Raw genomic sequence first — 12,201 nt, 5'->3', positions numbered from 1 at the left:
TCATAATATTACCTGGCATTCACTCATTCATTCACTTACCCATTATTCATTCAACAAACATTGATGGATCACCTAGGTCGTGCCAGGCATGGGACAGATGACTAGGGTAGTATTGTCGCTACTCTGCAGGATACTGGAGATGAGTCAGGGAAAAGGACACAAACGGACAAAACCCTATTAAGTGCAGTAGCAGGGCTGTGGGAACACAGAGGAGGGGCATCTAGCCAGCTGGGGGTGCAGGTGGGTAGAAGTGGACGTGATAATTAGGAAAGGATCCCAGAGTTGAGGGTGGAGGTGCTCCACGCAGAGAGTAACCACAGCTGAGAGAGGCTGGCAGGTGCAGGGAAGGGGCCTGAGGCTGGGGCGGGGGGCAGTAGGGACTGGAGGGGGAGGTGACAGCCTGAGCCTTGACATCCATGCTCGGGAGGCTGGGGTTTATCTTGGGGTGGTGAGAACTCTGGATTGGCAGGGGAGTGACATGGTCAGGGCTGAATGTACGAAAGGGCTTGTGGGAGTCATGGAGAAGGTAGGTTGGAGGAAGGGAAGAAAAGCAGAGGCCCAGAGAAAAATGATGGGTACTAGGCCTGGGGCAACAGAGGCGGAGTTGGAGAAGAGGTGGCAGACTCAAGAGTCATGTACAAATCAGCAGCACGAGGGGGCCCCCTGGATATAGGGGTGGGAAGATGGAGGGGTCAGGAAGGACACCTGGGGTGTGGCCCCGGTGGAGAAGGAGAACTCCCCAAGAAAGGGCACCGGAGGAGGACATCGGGGGGAAGACAGTGTGCTCAGTCTGTGACATGATAAGTTTGGGGTATTCCTGGGACACCCGGCCAAGGGGGCGGAGGGGATGTCTGGGAGGGAGAGGGTGTCCAGGCCTGGGGTTCAGGTGCGAGGTGTGGACAAGATCACCAGGGACTCTGTTTAGTGTAACAAGGACACAATCAATACACTCCTGTGAGGTCAGGGGAAGAAGAGGCATCTTGAGAAGCATCAGCAAGCGCTCTCTAACGAGGATGTGAAGACTCGCTAATCCAGCATGGAGCAAAGTGATTCGGAGGATAACACGGGACTTGAATCCTGACTCCCCCTCCTAGCAGCTATGTGACCTTGGGCAAGTGACATCACCACTTGGTGCCTCCGTTTCCCCATGTAAATGGCAATGATAATAAAAGCAGGAGCTAAAACTTAAAGTTTTTTTGCCCTGTCCTATGTATTTAACATTCACATTGACCCTACGGCACATGAGAGTATGGAGGCACCAGAAAGCTGGATGACGTGCCCCAGGTTGCTGCTGGTAAATGGCAGAGCTAGGGGTCAAACCCAGAGCCCCTGCGCTAACCACTGCATGATACCACCTGGTACAATCGTTACGAGGATTAAGTTAGTGCATGTAAAATGCTCAGCACTGCACCTGCCACACGCTAAGTGCTCCATGTTCTTTGTCACCATTATTACTAATATCTCTACTACTAAAACTATCATTATTAGCATGATTTCTGACCTTGCTTTTACTTCCAAGAAATAGAAAAGCAATTTTGCGCCCTCAAACAGTCATAGTACATTCATGTCAAATGCTTCCTCTTCGCCTTAGAGGACCTCTATCCAGTGCCTCCTCACCCTGTGTCCTATTTTGTATAACGCTTAATTGTAAGAACTGTCTCAAATCCTTTTGCAAGGAGGCAAGTGATATATCCACCAAGGTGAAACAGCTATACAGATTTTCACTGCAACAAAATGTGCGCCGTGGCTTTCATGAACAAGCACCTTCCCTCGAGGGAAGCTGTCACCTCAGCACCTGCACCACTGCCCAAGACAGACACCCTTATGCCATAGACGGAGGCTACAGCAAACAAACCTGGCCTGCCCCAGACAAGGCGAGGACTTGAGAGAAGTCAAAGCCCGAAGCCTTCATCTTCTCCAAGATGATATCCAAAGCCTGAGAAGAAACACAGAATCCACCGTGACTGTCCTGAACCACGGAACCAGGCTAACACACAAGCCTTGATTTGGACTGTAAGTGCCTGCCCTTCCAGAGGAGGCAGAGAAGGAACTGATGACTCGGGATTTGGAAGCACTAGAATAAATACATCAATTAAACGAGTAGGCATCAAGCAAACAAAAAAGTGAGATATGTTAAAAATATTTTAAATAAATGGAATCAGAAACCAGCACTCCTCAAATTTTGCTTCTCCAATTGGTGACTTCCAGGCACGCAGGAAGAGCAAAAACAAGGTGGCTCAAATTTCGGTTTCTTTTATCTGCATTTTCAACCCACCATATTAGTGATATAACTTCACTGCAATGGAGAAGCAAAGAGCAAAGCAGAGGCTCCCATCAGAACAGGGCTCCAGGCCTAGACTCCTGTGTCTGGGAGTACAGGTTGGAGGGAGTAGGTAAAGATGGTGACCATTTGTCCCAACCCCCTATTTCCCCCTCCACCGTCTGGTTGGAACTGCCTTTCTGGCAAGACCCCATGTGTGGGATGGATGGTGCCACCCAGCAGAGCTTGACACTTCCCCGGGAATTAGATACGGATCCCAGGCTGTGTTTTCTTCAGGGTACAGAAGCCACTGGAGCTTTGGCCTGACCCTCCCACCCCCATCCCATGCCGGGAGGGCTCTTTCACAGCCCTGGCTGCAGCTGCCAACTTGGCCCTGCTTGCCAAACCTCAGGCAGGGAGTGGGGCAGAGCTGGGGAAGGGACTGGCAAAGCTAGAACAGGTCCAGTTCTGGGGGCCCCTCAGGAGTAGCAATTATCCTAGTCCCAACCCCAAGCCTGGCTCTCTGCTCACTTGCCACCTCCCCAGGTTAAGGCCTTGGCCCATCCGAAGCCCCTGACATCCTCAGTGGGACCTCCAGACAGCAACTCTTGCCGGTTACCCCCACTGCCACTGCCCTGTGGTCTGGCTCAGCCCCCTGAAGTATTTCCCCGGCAGCCTGTGTGGCGGAAATTCATCCTTTACCCCCAGTCCTCCAGTATGAGTCAGGGTCAGGCCAATAAAAAAGAAATCATCCTTGTTACATTAACAGAAAGAAGTTAGTACAGGGAATCGGTTAAACAGGTACTGGAGGACTGAAAAAGCTTTGGCCAGACACATTCAGTGCTGCCTTTGGCTGGCCTCTAGTTTCAGGGTCTCAGGTCCCCTGCGGCCCATGAGGCAGCCCTTGGCTCCTATCATACCTGCCTGTGCTGTCCACACACCCTGGCCCTGTGGCCCCGTGGGTCACCCGGATCTGGCAACCCGCATCTTCCTTTCTCGCTGGTCCTGAGCGGGCAGGCCTGGCTTGGGATGGATCTGAGCCTGACTGGGCAGGTCACAAGCCACCATTCTGACGGCCTCTGCCCCTGGAGTTAAAGAGTCTGGCGACTGAGCACTAAGAAAAGAGCCCAAGGGCCATGTTTGGATCTCAGGGTTCAAGGGTGGCCACAGAGCCTGAAATCAGAGTGTTTGGGAAACGTTTGCTCTGTGGCATTTTTTTTGTTTTTAAAGGAGTTTTTTTTTTTTTAATTAATTAATTAATTAATACTTTTGGCCGTGTTGGGTCTTCGTTTCTGTGCGAGGGCTTTCTCTAGTTGCGGCAAGCGGGGGCCACTCTTCATCGCAGTGCGCGGGCCTCTCACTATCGTGGCCTCTCTGGTTGCGGAGCACAGGCTCCAGACGCGCAGGCTCAGTAGTTGTGGCTCACGGGCCCAGTTGCTCCGCGGCACGTGGGATCTTCCCAGACCAGGGCTCGAACCCGTGTCCCCTGCATTGGCAGGCAGATTCTCAACCACTGTGCCACCAGGGAAGCCCTGCTCTGTGGCATTTTAAAGATGGTCACTGGCAGGACTTTCCAGCTGCTCTGGCTTCAGAACCTGGAAGCCCTTTGTGAGTCCTCCCAGCTCAGGAGTACTGAGGCTGAGTCTGGCCCTAGGACCATGCAGATTCCACTTCCCCAGGAGGACCTCTCAACAGAGGCTCTCATGAGCTGCCACCTTTGGGCTTCCTAGCAAATCGCCAAGTCTGCTGGTAAGATGGGCTGGGAGAGGAGAGGGACAGGAATCCCTGTACTTACCTGGACCCACATCAGGACTGGAGAAGTCACTGTCAGCCCATCCTCGTGAACATGAACTCCACCCTGAGTCCTACAAGCAGAAGAGAGAATGTGGAATAGAGCCTCAGGCGGGGGCCCAGTGATGGCAGATCCTGGATCCCTCCCACAGAAGGAGAAGCACCCTCCCACCCCCGCAGCCTTGTGTGGGAACTCTAGATTGAACAGGGAAGATGCTGGGCAAGATGGAGAGAGAAGGCATGGAAATCACCCGGTGTGGCCCAGAGGTGGCAATTCTCGGAAAGCACCAGCAAAAACAAGCCTTCTAAGTATAAGGGGTTCACCCTGCAAGGCAGTCACTTGGAGCAGTGGGCATGAAGGGACTGGAGAAATTTGGGGTTGGATTAGAAGCCCTTCCAAATCCACTTCATAATCTTGGAGTGAGGAGGCCTTTTAAACGATGACTCAAAACAAAGAAGCAACAGAAAAAGAGATTGAGAAATTCAATGACATAAAAAACAAAAACTCAGGGCTTCCCTGGTGGCGCAGTGGTTGAGAATCTGCCTGCCAACGCAGGGGACACGGGTTCGAGCCCTGGTCTGGGAAGATCCCACATGCCGCGGAGCAACTGGGCCCGTGAGCCACAATTACTGAGCCTGCGCGTCTGGAGCCTGTGCTCCGCAAGAAGAGAGGCCGCGATAGTGAGAGGCCCGCGCACCGCGATGAAGAGTGGCCCCCGCCTGCCGCAACTAGAGAAAGCCCTCGCACAGAAACGAAGACCCAACACAGCCAAAAATAAATAAAATAAAAATTAAAAAAAACAAAAAACAAAAACCAAAAACTCAAATATGGCAACAACAGCAATAACCCAAGCAGAAGAAAAGAAATAATTAAAATTAGAACACGAGTCAGTGAAAATGAAAAGAGAAAATCAATGAAACCAAAAGCTGATCCTTTGGAAAGATCAATAAAATTGATAAATATCTAGCCAGGCTCATCAAGAGAAAAAAGAGAGAAGACACAAATTCCCAACATCAGAAACGATAGAAGGGTCATCACTACTGATCCTATAGGCATCTAAGGACAACAAAGGAATATTATGAACAACTCTATGGCCACAAACCTGATAGGTTAAATGAAATGGACCAGTTCCTTGAAAGACACAAACTACCAAAACTCTAACACGGGTGGCCTGCACTAATATAAAATATGAAAGCAAGGGCTTCCCTGGTGGCGCAGTGGTTAAGAATCTGCCTGCCAATGTAGGGGACACGGGTTCGAGCCCTGGTCTGGGAAGATCCCATGTGCTGTGGGGCAACTAAGCCCGTGTGCCACAACTACTGAGCCTGCACTCTAGAGTCCGCGAGCCACAACTACTGAGCCAACGTGCCACAACTACTGAAGCCCGCGTGCCTAGAGCCCGTGCTCCGCAACAAGAGAAGCCACCACAACGAGAAGCTGGTGCACCACAACAAAGAGTAGCCCCCGCTTGCCGCAACTAGAGAAAGTCCGTGTGCAGTAATGAAGACCCAATGCAGCCAAAAATAAATAAATAAAATAAATTTTAAAAAAATACATGAAAGCAAGGTGGCTTCCAACCTCAGCTCAAAGGAGACACATCAGCTGGGGGAGAAATAGATGGCAACACAAGGTGATGGGCAGTGAGAGGGAAAGGCCAGCAGAGAAGGCTTCAAGAAGGAAGTGACATCTAAAATAGACATGGAGGGAAACTTCTACCAGGACCTCTCTGAGCCACCTCAAAATCAACAAATCCACAGCTGTTATGGATTGAATTGTGTCCCCCCAAATTCACAAGTTGAGGGACTTCCCTGGTGGTCCAGTGGTTAAGACTCCACGCTTCCACTGCTGGGTGCACAGGTTCGACCCCTGATTGGGGAACTAAGATCCCACATGCCACACAGCGCGGCCAAAAAAAAAGAAAATTTCTTGAACTGAATAAAAATGAAAATACAACATATCAACTTAAAAAAAAAGATTAGGACATAAATAACATAACTGGGAGACACCAGGGGTGCACTCACACAGAGAGACAACCATGTGAGAGGCAGCAAGAAGGCAGCCATCTGGAAACCAAGGAGAGAGACCTCAGAGGAAAACAACGCTGCCAGCACCTTGAAATTGGACTTCCAGACTCCAGACCCATGAGAACATAAATGTCTGTTATTTAAACCACCCAGTCTGTGGTATTTTGTTCTGGCAGCCCTACCAAACTAATACAAAACCTAAACTCATGATCTTTCTTCTGGAAACCAGTTCTCTTTCATAGTCTACCATCCACCCTGAATGCCAGCCAGAAGCCTCACCTTCATATCTCACATTAAATTCTGTACCAAGACCTGTCAATTTTACCACCCAGCTCTCTCTCCTCCAGCCAACATCATTTCTCATCCAGATGATCTTGAAAAACCTCCTCAGTAGTTTTCCAACCTGTATTCTGGCCACATCCCACCTGCTTTCCCACTGCACCAGAGAGATCTTTTCAAAACACAAATAAAACCATGTCATACCTCCCCGGCCCCCCATTCCTATGGCCCTTCAGTGGGTGACCATAGCTTTTAGGATAAAGACAAACTCTATTCCATGGCCTATATGGCCCAACCCAGCTTCCACCTCCCTCTCTGCTCCCCAGCCACTTGGCCTTCTTCAGTTCCATGAATGAGCAGTGTTCCTTGCCACAGGGCCTTTGCACATGCTGTTCCTTCTGCGTGGAAAGCTCTCTACCTTCTACCACCTGGCTAACCCCACTCATTCAGATCTTGGCTTAAGCACTACTTCCTTAGGAACATTCCCTAAACTACTCTCACAAGTCTAGATCACATTCCTTTACAATAAGCACTTGAAGAAGCGAGTTTCTTTCCTTCAATGGCCTTCTCTGAGTTTATAAACAAACATTCTTTTGGTTTTTTTTTTTCTTTAATCAATCAGTCTTTGATTGATATCAATCCCCCCCACTCAATGGGAAACTCTGGGAAAGCAAGGACAATGTCTCTTTTTCGTTCACCATCCCAGCACCCAGCACAGTGCTTGGTACAAAGTAAGTCTCAACTGATACCTACTATAAATATATGAAGCAATGAGTGGAATTGGAAAGGAATGCAGGAGCGTGCATTCTAGGCATAGAAGAAAGATGCTGAGAGATTTATCAAGACAACCCCTCCTGCAGTTTGAGGAAACCAGAACAGTGTGGTTTATAAATGTAAAAGGTTGAAGGAGGGGGAGTTCCCTGGTGGTCCAGTGGTTAGGACTCACGCTTTCACCTGGGGCGGCGGGGGGGTGCCCAGGTTCAATCCCTGGTGGGGGAACTACAGTCCCACAAGCTGCACACGGTACAGCCAAAAAAAAAAAAAAAAAGGTTCAGGGAGGACCTCAAAACCAACCCCCAACACACACATGCACACTAGGTACATACCCAAATTCTAGAAGGTCTCTGTCAAAAAGCACACTGTCCTCGTAGAAGACATTCAGCTCTGCATCAACAGCAACAACTTTTACCTGGAAGCCATTAAAAAAAAACAATGTATAGAATTTTCCTCAGCTTCTACACTGGTCCAGGGATATGAACATCACCAAGTGAAGCCCAGCCCCCTAGAAGTGGTTCAGTCTGGAGACCTCCTTGAGGCTGGGGGGGGGGGGCATCATTGTAACCATGGAAACAGAGGCCTCATCTGGGGACATATCCAAAGACTTAGTAAAATGGAGAAGCTGAGGCTAAGCAGAAACACCCATGTAGCTCAGGGAATTTTTGCCCTCCAAACAGCCAAAGCCAAGCTCCTCTAGAGGTAGATGTTCACAGATGAGTTGGTTCCTGTGCCAGGCAAGGAGGTCTGAGAAAGTCCTAGAGGGGAAGGCATGGGAGGCAAGGTTTTGAGATGTCTCTCGGAGGTCCATGCCTGCAGAGATCTGAGAGGCAAGGCCCCTGCTCTGTTCCCACAGGCCATGGTCAAGGGCCAGAGACACATGCCCCAATGGAGCAGACGTCCAAGCTTAAGGATGCAACTCCTTTCCTGGACAGATGGAGAAACTGAGGCCTAGCAGGACAACCTGACCTATCCAAGGTCCCACAGGACTTTGATCAGGGATTGGCCTTGCTCCCTTGACCCATCCGAGGAGGGGGATTTCACTGCAACTGTGTCGATTTCCCAAGTTCAGGAGGAGCCAGCCCCTTGGCACCCCAAGCCCAGTTTGATGACAAATTTTGACTCTGCTTGCCTGTCTGACTGGCCCCGAGAGCAGCACAGCTGGGCACGTTGACCCGGGCACGCTGGTGCCAACCAGGGGCTGTCACAGGGCGGAACAAAGTTCAGGTGTACACTGTGCCCATTTCACTTAAAAAAAAAAAAAAAAAAGCTTCTAGCGGTGATCTGGTTGCAGTTCACTGGCTCTGCCTGCGTGTCTACCCGTCTGTCTGGTCCTCTGTTTACAGTAGCTGAGCTCTTTCGGGTCCCTGTCAATCTGTGCCTATGACGGCGCGCGAGCCCTTCGGGTCCCCCCCAGCCTTCCGGGCATTTCCCCGCCACGTGCCCTCGGGAGAGTGGAGGTGGGCGCCCTTTCTAGGAGTGCCGGGGTCCAGGCCGGGCGGAGGCGCCGGGTCCCCGGGAAGCCCGAGAGGGAGGCGCGCCCGCGGCGCGGCCCAGGGTTCCAGGCCCCCGGGTCCCCCGACAGCCCGCCCGGCGTCGCGGAAGAGGCGGCCCCGCCCGGCCGGCCCCGGGCCCGCACCGATACCTGCTGCGTGCTGAAGTCCCAGCCCAGGCAGCAGCGGCGAGCGGCGTGCTCGGCCATGGCCGCGGAGGTTCCAGGAGGCGTATCGCTCTGTCGGTCCTTCCCGCGGCTAGACTCCCGCCGCGCCCCAACGCTCGGATACGCCGGGGTCCGCCCCTCGCCCCGCCCGGCCGGACTCCGGGACCCGAGGCCCCCGCGGCCTTGCGCTCTGGCGCCGCCTGCTGGTGAACAGGGCGGGGACGCACCGCGGCTCGGCCTCCGCCTGCGCTTCGCAGCTGGGCGACCGACGGGTGTCCCCTGCGCAGCCCGCTCCCTCCAATCCCGCCCCGCCCCGCTTCCCATCCAAATGTGCTCCCTGCACAGGCCCGGCCCTAACGCTGCCTGCCTTCTCTCGGAGGAGGCCTGGGCCAGAGGATTCAACCTTAAGCCGGCTTGTCCCTGTCTCTCTGGGGGCCCTGAGCCTGGGGACCTCCATGGCCGTCCCTCTCGGGTACTGGAGCAGCTGTGCATCATGGTGGTGAGTTAGGGGGCACAGGGAAATGTGCCCTGGGGTTGGAGGCACGGGGCTCCAGCAGGCCCTTTCCTGACCCAGTAGATCTGAGTAGTTCCCCAGCTCTGACGTGCGCCGCATCCCACCTCTGTATTTAAAGTCAGAGCTCCTGAGCCACTTCACCCCCACTTCCCCCGGAGGGCGCTCCTTCGTTCATTCCTGCGGTCAGCTGGTATTCCAGGCACGGTGAAGGGGGATGAGAACCAAAAGCAGACTCACTCCTTTTCTTCCTGGAGCTGAGGACCCCTTCTCTTCCCCTCGTTCCACCTAGTGTGTCCCGCAGAGGCCTTCCCAACACCCACCCAGGTGAAATGCTCCGCCCAGGAGCCCCCAGCCCAGCAGAGCCCCTGATGCAATGGTCTTATTACCCATATCTCTCTTGCTGAACTTGAGCTGCTTGGATCCCAGATCCTAGTCTTAGCCCAAGGTCCCAAGGTCAGTGGCAGGGCTGGACTCAAAGCTAGTGAGTTTGGGTGCAGAACTTACATGTTTAACCACTAAACAAGACAATTTGCTGGGCAGCCTTGTGAGAAGGCCCTTGGCAAAATATAAAAGTCTCTTGAAGGCTGAGGCAGCTGGCTGTTTCTCAAGCTGCCTCACAGGAAGACCTACTCTTGGTCAGAGGTGCCTTTCTCTATGGGTTGTGGCATCTCTACCCCATTCTGGTGATTGGTGACTCATCCTTTCTCTTGATGTAACAGCACTTTCACTGTGGCCACAAATAAGACTAGAGGTCTGAGAGCCCATTTGCCTGTTTAAGGAGACTGTACACCCATGATCTGATCCTTTAGCAAGGAATAAGGATGGAAATCTTAATTCCAAGTTATCAACATATCTCATACTCTCTTCCCTGTTGACGCCCTGAAAAGGCCCAGCCAGTAGTAGAGGGGTTTCAGGGAACCCTTGGGAAATGCTGCCGTGGCCTGAGGCTGGTCTTTTGCTTATCAGCTCCAACCTTGAACCTGGCTCCCTGCACTAGGGATTTGGGAACAAAGCAGAAACTGCCCTGGAGGTGTCCCTTCACCATGACCAGGTAGTCCACAGTGCCTAGCAAGGCTCCTTCCCTTATCAGGCCCTAAGGACACCACAGCCTGAGGGCGAGGCAAACCCACAGGAGTCACGTGATCAGACTGGCGTATTAGAAAGGTCACTCAACATGCTGTGTGTGGAGAATGGGGGCAAAAGGGAGGAAGGAAAAATGAGTGAGAATGTGGCTGCAGGAGGCCTGAGCTAGGGCTAACACCTCAGAGGTGCTGAGGATGGAGACTAGATGGATTCCAGAGATACTTAGGAAGCTCTGGGAACGTCGTCGACTGCGAGAGGGAGCAAAGGTAATGCTCAGGTTCCTGGCTTAGGTGACCTGGTTGGATAACCGCTGATGCATAACAAAACACCCCCAAACTTGATGACTTAAAACAATCATCTTGGGCTTCCCTGGTGGCGCAGTGGTTAAGAATCAGCCTGTCAATACAGCGGACACGGGTTCGAGCCCTGGTCCGGCAAGATCCCACATGCCGTGGAGCAACTAAGCCCATGAGCCACAACTACTGAGCCTGCACTCTCGAGCCCGCACGCCACAACTACTGAGCCTGCGTGCCGCAACTACTGAAGCCCACATGCCTAGAACCCATGCTCCGCAACAAGAGAAGCCATCGCAATGAGAAGCCCGCTTGCCGCAATTCAAGATAGCCTGCATGCAGCAACAAAGACCCAACACAGTCAAAAATAAATAAATAAAACAAATAAATTTATTAAAAAAAAACCCAAACAGTCATCTTTTCTTGTCTCTCAGATGTCAGCAGGTCAGCTGATCTAGGCTCGGCTCAGTTAGAGGGGCTCTGCTCCCTGTGTCTCTCATCTTTCCTTTCCTGGGGCCAGCAGTGTCCTCTGGGCATGCTCTTCTCGTGAAAGCAGCAGGGCAGGGAATTCCCTGGCGGTCCAGTGGTTATGAAACAGGAGGGAAGGGGGTACGGCACTGCACGGCCTTTAAAAGAATGACATAGCCATAGGATATGACGAAAACTGGTTAGAACCAACTAGGTCCAAGATGGCAGAAGATTCGACTTCCAGTGGACCTTGAGCCTCATCATATGCTCATTGTAATTCATTAGCATAAGGTAAGTGACACACCCTCCAGCGCCATGACAGTTCTGAGGCCAACCATCAAAGACCAAAAAAGTGGGCGATGGCCCAATTCCTGGAAATCTCCACCCCTTCCCCAAAATAGTTGGAATAATCCTCCCACTCATTAGCCTATGAAATTACCCAGCTCATAAAAACTAACCACACCATATTTCGAGGTCGCTCTTGCCTTCTGAGATGGCCCACCCTCTGTCTGTGGAACGTGTTTCTCTCTAAATATTACCTATCACTTTGTCTCTCACCGAATTCTTTCTGTGTTGAGACAGAAGGAACCTGAGCCTCAGTTAGTACAGACACCAGGTGAGTGATTCTAATTAAAAGACCATGGGCTCAAGTCCCAATCTGAGTTTAGCCTGGGTTCGAGTCCCGGCACATGGGTTCAAGTCCCAATCAGAGGTACACGGTTTCAGTTAGGACTCTGTGCTTCCAGTGTTGGGGGCATGGGTTCGATCCCTGATCGGGTAACTAAGATCCCACAAGCCTTGCAGCCAAAAAAGAAAAAAAAAGTAAGAAAGCAGCAGGGCAGAAGAAGGCAAGGGCACACTTGTAAGGCCTCCAAAGGTCTAGACTTAGAACTGTCATGCTACCTTTTCACCTCTATGCCACTGGCCAGTCCTGTGGCCAGCCCAAAGGCAAGTGGTGGGGAGGAGGCCATGGCAAGGGTGTGGATGCGAGGAAGGGTGAAGAATTGGGGCCACCAATGCAATCTACTCAGGCCACTACCGGATGGAGGGTGGC

At 52.0% G+C, this 12,201-nt stretch overlaps 1 protein-coding gene across 1 annotated transcript in view; it reads right to left on the bottom strand.

Moving 5' to 3' along the window:
* The window catches only part of XYLB (xylulokinase), a 43,942-nt gene extending 34,987 nt beyond the window's left edge, over positions 1 to 8,955 (bottom strand). Inside the window, exons 1-4 of the mRNA XM_061195255.1 lie at positions 8,775 to 8,955; positions 7,462 to 7,544; positions 4,056 to 4,125; positions 1,856 to 1,936 (exon numbers count right to left, since the gene is read on the bottom strand). Of these exons, the coding sequence (XP_061051238.1) occupies positions 1,856 to 1,936; positions 4,056 to 4,125; positions 7,462 to 7,544; positions 8,775 to 8,831 (291 nt within the window). The 5' untranslated portion in view covers positions 8,832 to 8,955. The remainder of the gene's footprint in view (positions 1 to 1,855; positions 1,937 to 4,055; positions 4,126 to 7,461; positions 7,545 to 8,774) is intronic.
* Positions 8,956 to 12,201: the final 3,246 nt, after the last annotated feature.

Source organism: Eubalaena glacialis, chromosome 7, assembly GCF_028564815.1.
Source record: "Eubalaena glacialis isolate mEubGla1 chromosome 7, mEubGla1.1.hap2.+ XY, whole genome shotgun sequence".
Taxonomy (NCBI): domain Eukaryota; kingdom Metazoa; phylum Chordata; class Mammalia; order Artiodactyla; family Balaenidae; genus Eubalaena; species Eubalaena glacialis.
Note: the sequence above shows the minus strand (reverse complement) of the source record. Positions and strands in the feature narration are given on the sequence as shown.